The sequence below is a fragment of the Pipra filicauda genome, unplaced genomic scaffold, assembly GCF_003945595.2.
Source record: "Pipra filicauda isolate LSUMZ 115617 unplaced genomic scaffold, ASM394559v2 scaffold176_size3548034_pilon, whole genome shotgun sequence".
NCBI classification, from domain to species: domain Eukaryota; kingdom Metazoa; phylum Chordata; class Aves; order Passeriformes; family Pipridae; genus Pipra; species Pipra filicauda.
In genome coordinates, this window is record NW_024104283.1 from 335,509 (window position 1) to 355,762 (window position 20,254).

At 37.4% G+C, this 20,254-nt stretch overlaps 1 protein-coding gene across 1 annotated transcript in view; it reads right to left on the minus strand.

Moving 5' to 3' along the window:
* Positions 1 to 571: 571 nt before the first annotated feature.
* Positions 572 to 20,254, minus strand: part of LOC113993463 (prolyl endopeptidase) — a 92,371-nt gene continuing 72,688 nt past the window's right edge. Inside the window, exons 11-15 of the mRNA XM_027731660.2 lie at positions 18,744 to 18,880; positions 13,406 to 13,500; positions 10,221 to 10,352; positions 5,561 to 5,717; positions 572 to 3,718 (exon numbers count right to left, since the gene is read on the minus strand). Of these exons, the coding sequence (XP_027587461.1) occupies positions 3,424 to 3,718; positions 5,561 to 5,717; positions 10,221 to 10,352; positions 13,406 to 13,500; positions 18,744 to 18,880 (816 nt within the window). The 3' untranslated portion in view covers positions 572 to 3,423. The remainder of the gene's footprint in view (positions 3,719 to 5,560; positions 5,718 to 10,220; positions 10,353 to 13,405; positions 13,501 to 18,743; positions 18,881 to 20,254) is intronic.

Below are 20,254 nucleotides of genomic sequence, written 5' to 3' on the forward strand. Positions count from 1 at the left end.
GCTTGGAAAACCCCTTTCACGGGAGAGGCTGTCAGGAAGAGTCTATAAGCAGACCTTTAGGCAATCCTGAGGGGCAACCTCAGGCTAAAAATAAATAAATGACCTGACAACACAGATGTCTGAAAGCTGCTGCTTGCCATAGCAAATCCAAAACTACTGCTGCTCATGTTACTGCCTTCCTACAAACAGATGGTAAAGTAGAGCCAAGTCAAGAAAATCCTGGTGAAAGAGGAGAAACCCTAGGTGTCAGGAACAGGTGCCTCCAAACTCTGTCTTGAGCGTCCTTTATACTTACATACCCACAGATCAGCTGCCCTTCTTCCACCGCTAGACAAAAAACGCAGCACCCAGCTGAAGTCTGTATATATATTTTTTTTTGCAGCTACCAAAATGTAAATTAACTCTGTTGCAAAGGAATTCAAATATCTCTCTCCGTGAAGAAGACTCAGGTTTTAAAAATACTTCTGACCTTTTTCACATAAATCAACTCAGATGCAAATATATACTCACGGGAGCAAAGACAACTAAGATATCTTTACATCAGTTCTGAAGAGTATCAGAAGGAGCAATATGTAAAAAGTTCATTTATTTCCACTTAAAAACAGACTTTACTTCATGTAGCATGAGCCTCTTACAGGATTTTTTTCTTGATCTTGGTGCAAAACATTAGTATCTATTTTCTAAGAAACATGATTTTGAAAAAGCAGATGTAAGGAGGTTACTTTGCCCAGCTAGTGAATTTTGCTTCAGGTACTGGAAATAAAAGCCACAAAATACAGAGCATCTTCATAAGATAGCATTTCCACTACAGAGAAAAGAACTTAACCTTGAAACTAGACTAACAGAAATTTCATTAAGTTTTATACAGCAGGAACAGTTTGGCTCCAGGTCTATTTAATCCAAGCCCTGAAGGTTTAAATCCCACTATATTACAAGAGCATTACTAGCTCAGACTTAATTACAGATTCCAGTTGGAGCATGACCCTTTCTGCCCCAAAAGCAGCAACTTAGCTAATAAGACAGCTCTGCAACATCACTCTTTTGGCACCTTAATCTTGAACTTGGCACACCTGATTAATATAAAATAAATGCCAACATTAATACCCTGTTACGGAAATGCCTTCCCGGTACTGATACCAGCATTCTACAAGGGATACTCTTGAACACCTATTTTGTGAGTGGTTCTCCAGAAAGCCAGCTCCACCTTCAATATTACTGATTGTCACTCAACGAGAAATTTTGGTTCCAAACTCCCCAGATTATGTGTCATCTGTCCTGACACTGAGTCATTCAGTGCAGAAGGCTTCAGAAGGAAAAGGAGTTATTTTAAACTTGTGCCAGAAGTTTTGTGTTTGAACAACTGGAGAACAAGGAAAAGCATTTTTAGGAACAAAGACACGGACAGATGACTGAGGTGGCTGTGCCCAAACCACCCACCGACACAGTTGTGTGTCTATTTCTTGAACGTCAATTCTTGAATGACCATTTTTTCCACACACCCTATCCTGCAAAGCTCTGTGTCAGACGTGAAGTTCTGCCCTCTTGATGATAACTATAAATTTAATAGAAGGCCACATGCCACAACTGTCAGGTGTTACAAGTGGACATGGCACTGCTTCATGGGCTGTTCTTGCCACGTGGTTAAGCTGTTGAAAATTTTCAGACGACCACAGAGAGCAGTTCACATACCTCTGGGAAAAGGAGGGTGCTGAACCTGAACCCTGTTTTCAGAGCCTGGAGGGGAAAAAGCCACCCCTCCCCCAACTCCCTATTCTGATTATTTTAATGCAATGCTGTGATCAGAATACATCAGTCCACAGAGAATCTTGTAAACAACTGTAACCCCAACGGATCACAAATAAACCCCAGATCACATACAGGTTTTAGTGTGGTATTTCACAGGAAAGCAGAAAGCCTCTATTATTTTCCTCCTAAAATCAAATTACGTATAATAAGGGCCTGAAGGGGGTGATCCTTCCTGGATTGCAGAGGGAATCAAAAGAAGTCCAGATCATGAGGGAAACACAGAGTGAATCTGATATAAATTTATTTTTAGTTTTGATGATGTTTAGAGCACCCCCTCCTCTTTTAAATACCACTCCCTCCTCCTTTTGCACTGAGACACTGTTTGCTTAGAGATGAAACTCCTGAGAGATGAGCCTGGAGTTAAAATACAGGCCTTAGACCCTAAGTGTGAATACAACGACAATCATGATTCTGGAAGAAAATATCGGTTCATCCAAAACTGAGAAGCAGTGATGTCTTCTGGAAGGGCAACAATAATAATAATAATAATAATAATCGGTAGAATACTTTTTTCTCTGCAACATCAAACTCTAATTGCTGCAGTGCATCAGAGTTTAGACAGTTAGTAGGCAAATACTCACATCTACTTTATAGCTCTACAGCCTGGATGGGAATAATGGCAGTTCAAATACTGTATCTGTGTCAAATCATTAGGGAGTCTGACTACAAGCTCTTCTCGTTTTGCAGGTAAAACTTGGCTATATATATATGTTCAGATTTTGGTTTGTTAGAGAACCTTCTGACAGAGGCATCGGGAAAAAGTGAACTTGAAAAATCCAGACAAAGTTGTGGGTTTGAGGTGTTTTTTTTTGGTTATGTTTTGTGTTTGTTTTTGTTTATTTGTTTAAATCAGTGTTTGGTCTACTCTTCAGAAACAATTAAAGAGATAACTTTTGATGGGTTGTTGAAGAGTATCTATATAGCTTGACTGAGATTACAATGAGAATCTAAGAATTCTTCAAGTTTTCCAGCCTCTATAATGGCCTCTTCTGCCATTTATTCCCACACAGAAGAGAAAACTGGTGACATTTTGATGTCTCTTTGGAAAGAAAGAACAATTTAGCAACATCGTTATTATAGATTGTAACATGTCTATGAACAGCATGTAACAGAAGGTTTTTAATAATATTTTACTTAACCAGATTACTGTCTCTTCAGTACTTCACGGTTATCACTGAACATCTTCAATTTACATTCTAAAATAAATTACTGTGTAAATAAAGTATGCTCACAGTTCTTGTATGTGGACAGTACTTACATTTAATTACAAATGATCTGGATACGTTTATAGGTGTGAAATACATTAAAATTGTTTACAGAAAATAAGCTCAACTAGCACTAACTTTGGAATCTAATTTTCACAACAGTACCAAGATTAGCTCAGTAATTTATTTGAACATGCTTTTCAAAATGTATTTTGGAATGCAGTAAAAAAGAAATTCAAAGAAATGCCAAAAAAAGGGAAGCACAGAAGATCAAAACTCCATAGCAGGTCAGATCAATAAAATATTAAACTGCACTTCTTAAATGTAAGTACTACACCAAGTAGTAGTGTGGCTGTTCTTAAATGGTGTTAAAGCCCTTGTTTTCTAAAGGAGACAGTAATATGCATTTTGCCTATTCAATCCAATCAAGATTTAGACATCGTGCTATAAAAGCAAACATATCTGACACTTCTTCTATAACTTTAGCAGTTGGCTTTCCTGCTCCATGCCCAGCCTTGGTGTCAACATGGATGAGAAGTGGATTGGTTTGTTTACGGCTTCGGCCCACAATATATTGCAGAGTAGCGATAAACTTCAGTGAATGCAGAGGGACCACACGATCATCATGATCCGCTGTGAGCAGCAGCATAGAGGGGTACTGGATGCCATCTTCTTCTGGTAGCTTGACATTGTGGAGTGGAGAGTACCTGAGAAAAGCACACAAATGTTTACATATTTTTTTCCTTAAGACCCAACAAGAAGGATCTCTGGCTCTCAAATGTGAAGCAAGTGTGTTTCTTTAATTTCAGAAGACATGTGTGTACATCTCACAGAAATGTCCAAAATATCAGGAAGGATAAGAGGGAAACTGCAGCTGAAGCTATCAAGTCCATAGCAGGATCCATCCTGCTGGAAACAGGGAAGTTGAGACTTTTCCCCAGCATACATATCCCCAGCAGTCTATGTCTGCATGTGGATGGCTTCATCCCATGCAAATCTGGAAACAGCCTCTGATGGTAAGCCACAAGTGCTGTACAGTTACTAAATTTGCTCTCTCCCTCCAATATTTAGGCCACCTTTGAACATGCACATATGCTGAGGAAATGCCATGCAGGAAATGGAAAGAACTGTAAGTTTTTCTGCTTTCAATAGGTGACTTTGATTCCTAGTTTTTGAGCAATGAATAATCTAACTTTCAAAATCTGCCTTCTTTTCAGGAGAATTTGCATCTCTCAGTCACTGTAACATACCATAAAAGGTGTCTCTACATATGTCAACACAAAGTGGTCTCTAACATTAGAAATTAAACGTAATAATAAGTTACAAAAAATTCCATCTAACCATTTCATTCTTTATTTAGACAAAGTTACACCTAAGAAGAATGTTACATTTCTTAAATCATGAGTAGGATACTGTTTTCCCCCCTATTTCATAACTGGAAATACAGAAGGAAATTTTGCTTTATTTTTGAATGAACTTTGCCCTTGGAGGAGTACCCATTAAGTAAGTTCAAATTATTTTTAAGAATACATGACAATATTTGAGCGTCTAACCTAACAGATTCTTTGTTTCCTCACTTTCATCTAAGGAACAACGTAAGTATATGTAAAGGCACCATCTAAGCAACATTACATATATATCTTAACTGACAAGAAATTGCCAGCACTTGAAAAGGAGACAAAGGTATATTTCAGGTATTGCCATATGAGATGTTTCTAAAATTGTGCATTTAGATTTTGTGAGCAAGTATGTGAGTAAATAGGTATGGAGTGTTCATGCGGCACATGTTCTTTTTAATATCTAAACATCTATTTTATATCTTTATATTTAGATATATTTAATATATAAATATCTATTTAATATCTAAAGACCAGTCAAATTGTTTAGTATGTATGAAGCATTTTTCTGGAATGTCAATCTTCATTATTGAAGAGACACAAATGCAGTAACTGAAGATGAGGTTCCACAAAAAATATTTTAAAATGATGGCACTTACTCTAACACACCATGTTAGCCATAGCCAATATGTAGATAATTTCTGTTCCCGCACAGCTGCCTGTCCCATATATTTTTAATTTTTCTTAAAATAATCTTTCTAGACCTCTCAGCAAGGAGTTAAGAAATTAATTAATATCCTGCTATGGTCTACCGTCATTCAATTCCTACAAATACATCCCATCCATATTGTATAACACAATTCACAGTGGTGACTCTCTCTCTCTTATCATAAAAAGTACAATTTATGTCCTGGTTCACTTGAGAATATTCTGTTGTAATAGCCTAAAGGAGTCATTATCCAGAAAGAAAACCTTATGAGTTGCTAAAAGCTGCTAGGAGAACAAGGTCTTTGAAAATATGACCAGTTGACTCAACAGGACTTCAAAGATAGTCTTTAATTCAAAACCAACTTGTAAGGAAATACAGAACTCCCCAAATTCAGTGGAGGACAGGATGATATAATTACTCGAATAGATATTGATCATGACAACCTGAAACTCTTGAGCAGACTATGCTTTTTAACAACCACAGGAGTATTTAAAGGCACTTACTTGCACAGCCATTCAAACTGCTCTTTACAGTCGGAGCAACCGTAGTCACTGGTCCAAGCATGGCCAATGGTGTACTTGTGGAACTTGAGCATGTCCATCACTCCCACTTGGGCAATAACACAACCAAATAGGTCAGGGCGCTGATTGGCACAGGCAGCTTCAACAGAAAAACAATTGTATTAGTATTCATATCTTAAAGAATTAAGGTCAGCAGTGAAAGGTCCACTGCCAAGTTTGTGAAAAGACCAACTTCCAAAAAGCTTTCATAAACTCAAAGTTTATTAAAAAAAAAGAAAGTAAAACTGTTAAAATAATGTGAAAAAAATAAGATTACCATATAATACCTGGAGCCAAAAAACCTTAAATATAAAACATCTCATATAAACCAAATCACACTGGGAGAAGAATGCCAGTGAATATGAATTCAAATAGGACTTTCAAGCAAAACTGGAAGCGAATACACGAATGGATAAAAAATGTAACTTCCAAAGATGCTATGTTCAAAAGAGCTTAAGAGCTATTTCTCTGTTCTTCAGGCACCAAACATGCTGTTCTTTGAAAACTGCCTTTCAAACTAGCAAACTGGGTTTGAAGAAGTGAAATTTGAAAATATGTGAGATTTTCAGCTATGGAACTGAAGGTTCCTAAACCATTCCCTGTCTAAGCTTTTAATATTAGCATCAAGAAACAAAAGGATCAAAAGTCCTCCATTTACTGAAGAAAGTTTTCTTCCATAATTATTATTATAAACCCTTATGGAAAGAGTTTTGATAAAAGCAGACTGCTACAAAATCAGAGGAATAACCTCAACTTAACTTGTATTTTCTTCTTTTTTGATTTCCATCTTCTTACAAATGGAAGGGACAAGTTCTTTAAGAATAACGCTTGCCTCCGATATTTTAAAAATAACTGCAGTAGGCCCTTCTAGCTCAGTGTTCAGTTTATAAGAGTGGCAACTGGCAGATGCTCTGGGAGAAGGCATTAAACAAGTACTGGAAGATCTCTCCTGTAAATTATCAGCTTATAAACTAGTTGTTTAAGCTTTCTCTCAGTTGGAGTTCTCTTTATCCACCCTGTTAAACAGTCATCAAAATACTCATCCTCTGTAAGCACATCTATTTCCTTTCTTAATGTTTATTCATCTAGTGTTCATCATATCCTGTAGCAGTAAGTTCTTCAATTCCAATTTCTGTTGCTTGATTTAAACCTGTTTTTTCACGATTTTACAAATTCCCTTGCTTTTTTTGAATTTTAAGAAATAAGAGCACTGAAATTTGCACATAACTACTACAATGGATCACAGAATCCGTTTTGCAATTTAGAATTATTCACTGTGCATCCACATGTAGGTATACTCTTTCCCAAATTCTTGTATCTCCTAATTTTTGTCCATTCTGAAAATGGATTGTTTATTCCCATTCTTTGCCTCCTGCAAACCAGGATATTGCTATCCCATGACCTTGCTTCCAGCTCAGCAAGAACTTTCCTTCATAGCCTTATGTGAGGGCCCTTGTCAAAAGCATTTCAAAATCCAAGAATAATTCTTCACCTAGATCACTGTTACAAGCACCATATGCAGCCTGGCTCCTTCGAAATAGCTCAAATAGATTTGAAAGATGCAACTTCAGCCTGCAAAATTCTTCCTTTTATGTCAGCTATTATTTATTGGTTCCAACTAGTTTGCCCGTTAGAGAAGTCAGATTTACTCATCTGCAGCTTGCGGATCACCATGAACCATTTTAAAACTTGGCATTACACTTGCCCCCTTCTGTTCCTCAGATATTTAGGCTTAGTAGCATGCAATTTCATACTGGAGTTCACTTAGGATCTTGCATGTGCACCATCTGGTCCTGGCAACATGCTACTTTTCATTGGATTGATTAATTCCAAAACCTCTTCTGTTGATGCTCCAGCTGGAGTCAGCTCCCCAGAATATTCCTCATGAAAACACACTTGTGCAGGGAACCCCCCACACTCCTCAGGAGGGAACATCAATACAAGCAGACCATTTAGTTGTTTTGCTTTGCCATTATACTTCTTTAATGCTCCTTTTACACCTCCTTAAACCTGCAAGTCCCACAGATTCTCTAGCCAGTTTCCTGCCTCTGATGTGCATAGAAAGATTTCACTGCTAATTTTACATTAGAGGCAATTTGCTCATCAGTCTCCTTTGGTCTGTCAGTCCCTGCCAAGAGTTTATACTTTACCCTATTTTCTTTATTTGAACATGAATTCTGTTTTCTGAAAGATGCGATTTTACTTCTGGTCATCTCTGATATGTAACCATGCTAACTCTTCCTGGTTTGTTCCCAAGACATTTTTGTAAGGTATATATAGTGCCTTAAACAGATGCTATGTAAAAGAGCTTGATGTTTTTAACTGAAGCTTTTGATCAGATCCCTCCCCCTCATGTTATTTCCTTTTATGAACATAAATTATATTCTGGTAGGAAAAAAAGCCAAAACAACTATCACAACATTTCATTTTAATACTCTTTATTTTAGAGTGTCTCTTGAAGCACTGTCTGTTGCTCAGGATTTTGTAAGAAATGGCTGCTTCCTACTTCCTTAAGTAGTTACTTCAGTAAGAAATCACTTATGGAGATATTCACTCATTCCCACTGCATCCCTCTAATTAGCCACAATACTTAATTATATGCATTAATAAAGTGTAATCCAGATAAACAATTTAGTCATTAATTTTACCCCTCTACATATATGTTGAGCTTTAAAATTCAGTATGAAAGTAAGCTTTCAAAACATCAGAACTGGTTTTGACTAAGCAAACATGAGGGATCAAACATGGCATTTGCATAAAGGAGGTTTTCAGCTTACAGCTGTGCTGCTTTGCTCAGCTTGGGGATCACATTGCAGGACAAAAAAGTCTTGTTTTGCGATTGAATGAGGCAAGAGCTCAGGGCTCTGTAGTCCTTAGAGTCACCTCCTGTTAGTCTGACTGAAAGGAAACAGTATTTTGGAAGAGTGACAATACTCTTCCTTGTCAGCTTTTTCTTCTATAAATAAGAACTGAGAAAGTCTGGCAGTGGGTCCTTGCACCTAAAGGATGAGTTATGATCTCTAGTGTTGCATGAACAACTATTGCAAAATTTATTCTTGCTTTGGTGAAAAAGCACTTACAAGAATTTTCTAAATTGACCTAATTGCACCCAGTAAAAAAAAAATCCCTATCTGGCTCATCAAGAGCATGGAAATCCAGCTGGAAAGCTGGATTGTAAGTGCCAAGGAAGGTTTCTAACAAGATTTTTCAGAGCAGGGAGGTCTAGATTCCTAATACCTGTCTCCTGCCAGAATAATGTACGCCCTGCAGATGTGACTTGCTTCTCCTTATCAAAACAAGGAGCCCAGTTGACTTGTTCGGTCATAAAAACAGGGTATTTTATTACTAAAGCTAGGTAGGATGAATCTCATCCTAACTGAAACTGAAGTCCATATAACCACATATATATATAACAGTATTTTCGGAAGGTATGTAATATGTTGAAAGTTTAACTGCATTTCCAAATATATATCTACGCTCACATAAAACTGACTTGTGCAATGCATGCACTCTCAAATGGAGTGTAAACCCTTTAATCCTTTATCATATTCATCCATTTCTATTTTCAATGCACAAATACCTCCTGCCACCTGTTATTGAGAAGAATAAGCAGAAAGCAAAAATACAACTTTAGATGTACTTGTTACTTTATCTTTAAAACAACTGCTTTTTAAAAATAATAATAACGCAGGAATAGCCAAGATGGCTTAGACAAAAGACCTATATAATGTCAAATTCTGTTTTCTTATGCTGGATGCTAATACACTGAAAAATAGAATAAAATCAATAGGGCCAGTATTCAGAAGCAGATAAACAGAAAGGAGTACAAAAAGAAGAGCAAGTAAAGAGTGGGTCTAGTAAATCTGCTCATTTTCTATATATCTATGCATTCTATATATCTATGGTTTATGCATTTGTAGTGTCTTTTTTCCCCTTCTCACATAAGTAACTCAAGCTACTGTCACATGCCTTTCATGCTGTTTAAAAAAAAGGCAGATAAACCCCAATTTCTCATCAGAGACATTCATGATTTTATTTGTGGTCATATTTTAACTACACAATGAAAGCTGAGTCAACTTGTAATACTCTTCTGTACAAAGGCTTTATTTGCAGAACTGCTATGTTCTCACTCGTTCTCTAAGAACAAGAATGCATGACTACAGAAGGAGTGAATGAGAAACTCAAGATGGAGGATTGCAGGACATGGGCTCCTGGCTTACATTACAGACCACATACAGTTTCCCCAATATGCTACATAATGGAATTCTGGTTCAATAGTTACTTTGTAGTGATTGGCCTTGAGAAAGAAAAATAAAAAAATGCAAATGTTTCTTAAACCATTTTTACTTACTGTGTGATTCTACCACAAGATTAGCTCTTACCACACAAGACTCTAAGTATGGCTTTCATCCTTTGCTAGAGACTGCAGAATCCCAATGTTCCATGCAAACAGCAAATTAAGTACAATTGTATACATTTAACAGCTGTATATATTAATGCATTGACATTCTGGCAACTTTGGACAAGCAGATTTCATAAATTTTTGTCTGGTTACTTTAATAAACCCAGAAGCAAACCCGGGAAATATGCGAGCAGTTCTTACCAACTAAGAGGCCCCCATTTGAGCCTCCGTTAATAGTCAATTTCTTTGGGGATGTGTAGCCTTCCTTGATGAGGTATTTGGCAGCACACTGGAAGTCATCAAAGCAATTTTGTTTGTTGGCCAAGATACCACCTAGCACAGAAACAAAACAAATCAGCTGATGCCATAAAATCCATTTGATACCATCTCTTCAGAAAAACACGTGTGTAAAAATACCTGGGAACAATTCCAGTTTCATGAACATTTTAATAATTGATGGAGCTCAGAAAGACAGCAAAAATAAAAGATTCTTTCAACACAGAGAGGGTATAAGATGGTTCTGTCAATAACCCTGATGCTTTAAGAAATTCTGAATAATATATACCTATACTGGGGAGTGAGAGCCAGGTAATGTTCCTAATCACTAAAATGAAAGCTAAAAGCTTTGCATAGCAAAATATATACAAAATGACCACAGACAATCCACTTGAGGCTTGATCGAATGGGACTTTGACATCATTAAACTCAGTTACAGTTTCTTAAGGCAATAAAGCTTCAGCTTATAAAATAAGCTATATAAAAATAAGCACTTCTAATTTCCTGGACATATAATATGTGGCTGGTAATCTATTTTTTTTCCTATTAGTTTTTTTCAAATCAGATGATATATAGCTATGGTGAAAAAGGAACTTCAGAGTTGCATTCTTGGTTTGAAATTTTATTAATTAATTTTCAATATGGAAATGCTTAAGATACCGCCATCCTGTCGAACAGAATTCCAAATGTCCTCAGATGTATGAGGGAATAAATCATGACTGAAAATACAGGTCCAGATGACATCACTGATGAGACTTCCAGTTCAGAAAATAAAAAATTTTGCAGGGTGGGATAGGGAAAGAAAAGCATAGTTTTCCCTACAATTTTCAATCATTTTAGTAGAAGAATATCAATCTTGAGAACTCAAAGTTGCCCAAATCTCATAATCTTCCTACTTGTTTGGCGACAGACTAAAACTAGCTCTTTTTCAAAGGTTACCCTACCTTAAGACCATGGTAATCTCAGACAATTAAATGCTAGTAAGAAATGGGAACTAGGAAGAAAATCCTTGTATTTGTGTAGCAAAGGCTGTGACCCAGCCAGGTAAAAGGGACTCAAAGGATACAGAAATCTAACTCCAGTTCCTTTTACTTTGTTTAAAGGGTGGATGTTTATTCTAAGCGGATTGCCTAAGGTTCCCACTATGGTCTAGGAACCTCCAGGACAATTAATTTTACCCTAAAATAAGTGAGATGAGCTACATTTCTTTAACTGGAGGTGTCTCTTTAACTCCACTGCCCATCCAGTGATCCTGGACACCCAGTTTACAATGGTTGCTTTATTTCTGTGTTGCAGAAGTTTGGCAAGATAACTCTGACATTTAGTCATACAGATCTTGTAGAACTGGAATCATTACACTTTTATTTTTTTGTATTTTTTTTTTTAACAAATACACATCATTATCACATTAACAACATCATTGCAGAGAGATATACTGGGACAACAGAAAAGTCTTCAAATATGTGGCAATAAAGGAGAAATAAATCTTACTCGTTGCTCAGAATCCTGGGCTGGTCTAAGGTCAGAATCCTATCTATATAATTAAACCTAAGTAAAAAGACTTTCGTAATTGGTTCTGGAAGCAACAAAGAAGAGATACATATCTTTTTTGCAACTGCAATAAAAGACTCGGGTCAAAATCAAGCAGGAAATAGGTGGACCAAAGAAGCATTATCATATTAAGATAAATTTTATTAAAATCTATTACAAATCAATCAGCAAATTAAAATTAATGAAGGATACTTCATCTTTAGCAATAATATCCTGTATCTGCAAGCACATACAGCTTCTATTTATGAAGCTATTACATAATTAACTCAATTGTGAGGAAATGACCCAGACAAATAGTTACCACAGACGAAACAGTAAAATCAAGATGCAATGATCTGGAAATACCATTTTGTTTGATAAAAAGTTATTATGGATTACTGCCATGGCAAATTGCTACATCATAAACACCACTGTTTTGGTACATTTGCCTTGCTGACAACATCTCCAGCAACTTATCTTCCAGATTCTTGGATATGAGTAAAGCATCACTATTAAATAATGATGGGTATGTTACAGAAATAAGTAGGACTTTTCCAAGCTTTTTTCTCTGGTGAAGGGATGCAGACAATTGTCAGCAATAAGGCAAGTGGACAAAGACAATCAAAGGACTAAGACAAAGACTGGATGGGAAAAACATGGACAGAAATAAAGCAAAAATATTAAGAAAAGGGGCAAGGAGATTTATAGAGCTTTGCAGTGAGTGACTTGGTTTCCCTGTAGCACAAAAGTCAGCTTAAAAAAACCTGAAGGATCCCCTATGAGCGTGCAGGGGATCACATGTCACTGTACTTCCAGAGCTGACTGTTTTCATATGAACTTCACTCACAGAATCATAGAATCATTTAGATTGGAAAAGATCTTCAAGCTCAACTGTTAACCCAGCACTGCCATGTCCCTAATGACACACCTACATGTCTTTTAAATGTCTCCTGGGATGGTGACTCAACCACTTCCCTGGGTAGCCGGTTCCAGTGCTTGACAGCCCTTTTGGTGAAGAAGTTTTTCCTATCACATTCATGAAATATAAAAAAAAGGTCTATTCATAAATTATGCAAAAACAGTCTGGAAGAGTTACATTCTGAACTCAAGCATTCACACCTTCTGTAAGGTTCTGCAAATGATTTTTTTTTTGGTATGATACCAAGAGAGTCCAAATAGTCAGTGTTGTTGTCTTGGGGATTTAGAATTGTAGGGCCATGCGCACTTGCAAATTGTGACAGAGGTTTCTGAAATCCAGACAGGTCTTCTGCAATACAGAAAATTTTCTGAAAGTCTAGGGAACTTGATCTTGCTTAAAAAAAAATATTTTCTTGGAAAATAATGTCTTTGTGCAAAGTTATTTTTAAGAAGTTGCAAAAATTAAAAGAATCTACGAAAACTATCAGATTAATGCTGGACAATGTACAGATCTAACATGTAAGTAAGGAAAAAAAATTACTTTTTTACAGAATAAGTAAAATGAAAAAGGAGATCTGAACATGAAAGAAGGAATGAAGAGAAAATGTTGCAATTTTCACTGCTAAGCCTGCAGTTTTGTTTCCCTGCTTTGACTGACTTACCTTTGTGCCAGGTCTCTCCATATTCACCACCTCCCCTAATGTTTGCCACTGCTAGAACACCTCCTAGGTGTCGCACAAATATAAGTCTTGACACACTGAAAAAGCAAATTGACAGAGGATTATTTTTAATTTCCAATTTTTATACACCTACCACTTCTGTAAAAATACTTTGAGGGAAAGATCTCTCCCAAAATCAATTATGAAATTGTGAATGAAGTCCCCCCTTGATAGTAAACCTGAGTAATCTGTAGAGGCAGTAGCCTAACTTAGCAGAAGCTGCAGAAGACCAATCGCACATATGCCAAGGAGATAGGTAAAATATTAAAATTTAACAAGTCTTTTTTTTTTCCCCCTCTGGTAGGTTTAAATTGCTTATTTAGTTGAAATCTTTACTCATGCAAGAAACCACTGTTTGCAGAAATTAATTTTGTTCAACCACAAGAAAAAAGATTGGGTCTTGTTACCTTTAAGTCCTACTACTGCTTATCAGAAATGGCTTGAAAGATGGTAGTCCTACAGTGTGTCTCATGTGGACGTAGTATCAAAACAGGTAAAATCTTCCTACCTCCCAAAGCAATTACCTATGTAGTAGCACATGTTCTTAAAAGTATATACCAAGGATTAAGGAAAAAAAAAGAAAAGCAGAAGGATAACTGATAAGAGATTTCTGTATTTTCATAATCCATCAAAGGAAAAACTTTCTACCTAGGCTGGTTATCTGGCCACCAGATTGCTCAGAATGCATGAATTATCTCTGCTTCTGCAAAATCAATACTTAAGTCTGTCACTGTGAATTGCATTTTCCTTAGATTGCTGTGACATGCTGATGAGATGCAAGATTGATATTCTATAATTGTGCAAACATCAGAGGGAATTATTCTGTCAAACTCCAGGATGCCTAATTTCAACAGGTTGCTGCACAGCTAATGTGGAGTAGCCTGACAGCAGGTTTCCTCATTAGATTGTAGTTTCTTAATTTTTGGTATGTTAGAGTCATGAAACCTCTCAGAATATTCTGCACTTTTTTTCTCTGTCTCTGTCTCAAACTTTGGGCCTCTTGGTCCAAAGTTATTTGATTCTCAATAATTAAAGGTAGCAAGTATAAGAAAGTATTACAGGTAAGGCAAGAGCTTGCTACCCAAATTTATTGCCTGAAAATATTTTAAAAATAAAAAATTCTGGAACAGAGTCTGTCTTCTTCCATCTGCTGAAATAAACTGTGCCCACTGAGGGATCACCATATTTAACAAGTGAAGTACCCATGAGCAATGCAAAACCAAAGTGTATCCTATCCTGCCTGTGGACTCCTCTAACAGAGATAGTACTTTGATGATGATGATTTTTGGAGGGGTCTAAGTAACTTGGGATCTCATAGGATATGAAGTACTCTTGTTATAGGTAGCTAGTCCCCATTTCCACAAGCAAACAATTTTCCTGATGCACAGACCCTCAACAGGATAAAGTTCAGAGTTTGGTAACAGCCATTATACTGCCCAAATCATAAGCAAGGTTTAGTCTATGTGTGCTCACTCTCAGTAATACTACTGGGATTTAGGCACTTCAGAACACATTACCCCGTATACCTCAACATAAACAACTAGTCATGTCACTGCCAGTGGTGATTAATTAATACCCACCCCTGTATGGTCAGTAGTAAGTTGAGTCAGGACCCTTACTTGACCAATTCTTTGAGGCAAATGTGTCTCAAGCTTAAAACAAGCTTTCCTAAAGGGACTTTAAAGTTCAAGGAACCAGGTTTTATAAGTAGAGAATCAGAATTTATTAACTTTTTTAAAAAGTGAAAATTCCAAGTGATCAGCCAGCACAAAACTCAACTTTCACACACAGCCCTGCTACTGCCTTTTATGTCCTTCCAGGTGTATTCTTGCTTCCAGATTTGATTTCCAGTCAACCTGGTGTCTGAGTCACAGCAAACTGCCCAGTCACCCTGGATGGCAACGAAATGTCTCATTCTGCAGAGGGAAGTCTGGCTTCCTGCTCTTCCCAACAGTCTCTGTAGCTTTTTGCTCATTATCCCTGTTTTTCCTTCCCTCCTGGGAGCAGGGTAAATGAAAGGGCAAAAGGGTCAGGAAGGAGACAGTAGAGAGAGCAGAAAATCTGCTGTCAAGTATTACAGCTGACAGAGAAATGCAGGCTAGTGCACTGGTGGTGGGAAAAAAGTCCTGAGTCACTGGACTTCGTTGCTTTCTTGGCTTTTGTGCAGCAGAAGGGAGCAGTAATAGAGTAACCGAAAAGAGTAATCTTCCACTCCGCACCCAGGGCTGCTGTGTTGCTTGACCTTTCTCTGGGCTTACAGTCTCTCCCTGCACCACCTCTTTGCTTAAAAGGCTGGGTACAAACTGCCAGTGAAATGCAATTTCACAGTCTGCTGCACAACCAGCTATATTTCAGGATGCATTAGAAATTGCTTCTCCTGTACCCACACAGGCACATATGGAACAGTGAAGAGAAACATGTTGGTTCCTATAGGGTAATTAGCCAAATCTGAGGCATTAGTGGTAGGTTTGTGATGGCATTTTCCCAGCGGCTCTCTGGGTATTGGTTCCATCAGCCTTCACTTGCACTCGCTATGCCAGCTGTATAATTAATGATAATGCTCTGGCAAACACCGTCTTGAAATGTAGCTCTCCAGTCCATAGAAGCATATGAAAGATGCATGTTTGCATTCAGAAATAAATCCCTACTGTAACTGACTTCATGACTTCAGGTTATCGTTCTTGTAGTTATTTCTGGACCCTGTAACCTGTTGGTTTGTTTCTACTGCTTTCAGTGAAAAAAAATTTATTTTAATTTTTGGTGTTGGAGAAAAAAGAAAGAGGAACGCTAGTTTCTGATTTAAGCAGAAATAAGATCCCCAAGTCAGGGAGTTGGGTCATGTTAATGGGAGTGAAATACCAATGAGAAAACATTGTACCGTCTGGAAGAAATACAGGACAGAACTGAACCACTGGAAAGGAGAAAATTAAATGCTTTGTGAAAAGTTATAAGAGCCTTAAGCTTAAATAAAAAAAACCTCAGAAATATTTATCCAGTAGTTTTTTGTTTTGTTTTGTTTTTGTTTTTTTTTTTGTTTGTTTTGTTTTAAAGGTAATCTGGCTACTACTTGGTTGCATTTCCATAGCTATGTTTCAGCTCAGCATCAGGTGAATGATGTGGCAAGCCTCAGCCTTGACCATCCTGTGGTTGCTTTCTAGCACTCCTGCCTGTGGTCATCTAAAAAAAAAAAAAAAGATCAAATCATGGTGTTGGGCTGTGTTTGGAACAGCACTTGGACTGGGGAAGTCCTTGTGGAGTATTGCAGTATATAGTAACAAGGACGTAGTAAAACATTACTGGAATTTACCAGGTAAAGGGTGAACTGGATATTCTGCTTTCCTGGCAAAAATTCCCTCTTACAATTACCTTTCCTTGATCTTGCTTGCCTACTTTCGGAACATAGTTCCTCGCCAAGTACTCAATTCTCAAATTATTAACCATAAAGATGCATTTGAAGGCTTCTGCTATCCTTATTTTTCTTTTAGAAAGAGAAAGCTGAGAAAGGATATGTTGAGAATACAGGGATAGAATTAGGAGGGAGGTATGGGCAACCATGTTTCATTTATATTGTCAGTGGGATAATGTATTTTGAATTGGAGGTCACTGGTAGTTCTCTGTGCACTTAATTTTAAGGGATTGTTACAAATTCATATTCTTATTTTATGAGCTGTATAAAAAAGGTTTCATAGGGTTCAGGAAAACATAGGTCACTGCTCACACCTCCCATCTTCATCTCTTCTGACTGTCAGCTGCATCCTCTTGCTGCTGTTTGCTGGACTCCTACGAGAATCAATTTTTAACTTGCCAAAATGGCAGAAAACCACCCACTCCATTTTGCTGGGATAGTTTTATGTCATTCTTGCAATATAAATCAGCTTAGCAAAGGTTCCAGCAAGCACCAGGGCCAATGGATGGGAAGTGGAAGTAGGCACTGTGAAATACCTTCTCCTTTTGCTAACAGCTCGCTCGTGTCAGCTCTGCAGAATGTGAAATTTTACCTTAAATCAACAGATACATGATATTTATTTTACATTCTTTAAAAAAGAAAACCTGGTAAGTTCTATCACAGTTTTCAGCATCTACAATAAACTGTAATAAATCTGTGTTTGAACCTGACTAAAAAGGAATTTAAAAACTATTTGGATTATATAATTGTGTCTCTCAAAAACCATAGGAAATTAAAAATGTAGCTTTATGAGGCAGATAAAAAGCTTATAAATAATCACAGAACAAAAGATGGGAGGTCCATTGTTTGAAAAAGTATTTGCTAGAAAGGACGAGAAACTGTAAATGCTATTCAGAAATACAATCGCTGCGACCTGGAAAAGTGAGCACTGCAAAGGATTTCTTGAAATGTGCTGCTTCTAAAGCAAGACTAGTAGTACCTTAGCTTAATAGGATTGTTTCATAGTAGATTATTTTTCTGTTGGTGAGCTCTCTTCTGCTATCTGAAAAACTGCTCTCTGTTCAATCCTTTCCCTTTCTGTTTTCCTCTGCCTCACCTAGGAGCCTGTCTTAGGTATTCAGAAAATCGCTGCCTCTCAGCAAGTCTATTCAAATTCCCTTGCTGAAGAAATAAGCCTTTTCTCTAAAAAGATCATCTATTCAATAAAGCTTATGGCTTTTGAGGGCTACAAATCCTGTTTTGCACACAGCATTTTCGATTTACAGTGTGTTGCTTTGCATTTGCAGAGATCACATCATTTACTTCTCAAGACAGAATCATCTTTCGTCTTTCCCAATCCTTTGGGATACAGTAGGATTTTGCTTCTGATGTAATCTCCTCTAAAGTATTATATGAAAATGCTGTGAAATTTTAATTATTTACATTAATTTAGACAAACATTTGATCTTCTATAATATGTAGACATAGGTAATTAACTTGGAAAAAAGAAAACTTCCAATGACATTAGTTCAGCAAAGGGTTCAAATATTTGCTTAATATATGTCCATATGCTTTTCTGTCGAGCTCAGTGACAGAGCAGGAAGAAGCCGAGGTATAATCCTAAGGGCAGGGTGCCTGTTGTAAACCTTAGAAGAGCAGAGCACTTCTCTACTCTGACATAAATTTCTTTTGTGAGCCTGGGCAAAACCCTTGAATTCAGAACTAACAAAGCAGACAAATGGCGCCTGGGCACTGATGTGCAGTCCTTATGGCCCTCACCTTGCGTCTCAAGGACCTGAAATGCATCCTGTCAGATCCATCATCCACCCTGCTCTCAGTCTGTGACAGCTGTTAATACCAGATACTTCAGAAGAAGGTATGAAATACCCCACTTACCTGTAGCTTGGTGTAATTGATATGTTGAAGCCTCCATATCCATACAAAAAGGCAGGATGAGAACCATCTAATTTAATTCCTTTCTTGTGAATAATAAACATAGGGATCTTAGTACCATCTTTGCTAGGGTAGAAAACCTAAGACGAGAGAAAAAGAAATCCGTAATGATCTTAAGTGCCGTAACTCTCCACAACTGCTGCTGACAAGAATCAGAGGTGATCCCTTCTAAGGTGTCCTAGGGGTGAAACTTTCCAGGCAATCTGTGCCAATGGCCCAGGTCAGGTTCAGTAATGGCCATCACCTAATTGGTTGCTTAACAGCTCTGGAAAATGTATCAAAATGAGACAGTACAAAGGGTATGACAGTATCATGTTTATGTACCTTATACATTAATTATACATACAAGAGGGTTAAAGATAATGTTACAAAAAGAATACAATTCCCTGCAAGGGAAGATTGGCATTGTGAAAACACAAGGGCTGCATGGTCCATCATAGTGAAAGCAGCAAAGACTTGAGCTGGCACAGAGAACAAACAGAACTAAAATCAGATTTCCAATCTAAATTTATAATTTCTAAAATTTCTCCTCTTTAAAAATTCAAACTTCAGACACTAGAGAACAGCAGACAGAGAAGAAACTCATGCATTGCACTGTTTCAGACATGAGAGAGCTGTTAGTACAAATAAATAGGTAAAACTCTCTGAAGATCTGGTCTTCTGCTTCTGAAATCACCGAAAATTCCTTCATATCAGTTGATGCAGCAGTCTTTGCTTGTAAAACCATAAATTTCACCACAAGTTTAAGGCCACAGATTTTAAAAAGTCAGAGTATTTTGGTTTTCTTATTAATACATTAGCATTAATATATTAACATTAACATTTCTCAGTGGAGACACTTCACACACTGAATTCAAGTGCAAAGATAAAAAACTTTGAATAGCTGAAGACACTGTTTTTTCAGCCTTGTGAAAACAGCAAAAAGCTGACTACTCAACTCTTGCACATGCAGCATGAATTCACCAAAGCAAGTCTGTATCCAGCAAAAGTGGACTCAGCACTGCCCAGTCTTTCAAGGTTGTCTGAACGACCAGTTCACCTCATCACGGTGGTAACATAAGTCATATGACAGAAACTTTTGTAGCACTTGGTGCATTCCAGACACTACCAGGCAACTAGAACCAGGAGCCCCAGTGTTGCAGAATCTCCAATCCACCCAGCAAGACTTCTGAACTGCCCACTGGCTTTCAGGAAACCAAAACACCAAGTATCCACATAGCACGTGCTTTCAGATGTCTTTCTATTACTGCCACAGCACTGTGTGAAGTTAAAAGCTGAACTCCACATACACAAACATAGATTGTAGTTGCTTAACACAGTTCTCACATCTCGTTGTTTCGATGTATGTATCTGCCTGCATACTCTAATTTAGAATCCAGCCTGTCATATTTTACCAGTCAAGCAAAACACGTGGGTGTGAATGGAGTTTGTGGCATGTCCTAAAGTTCTGGTTG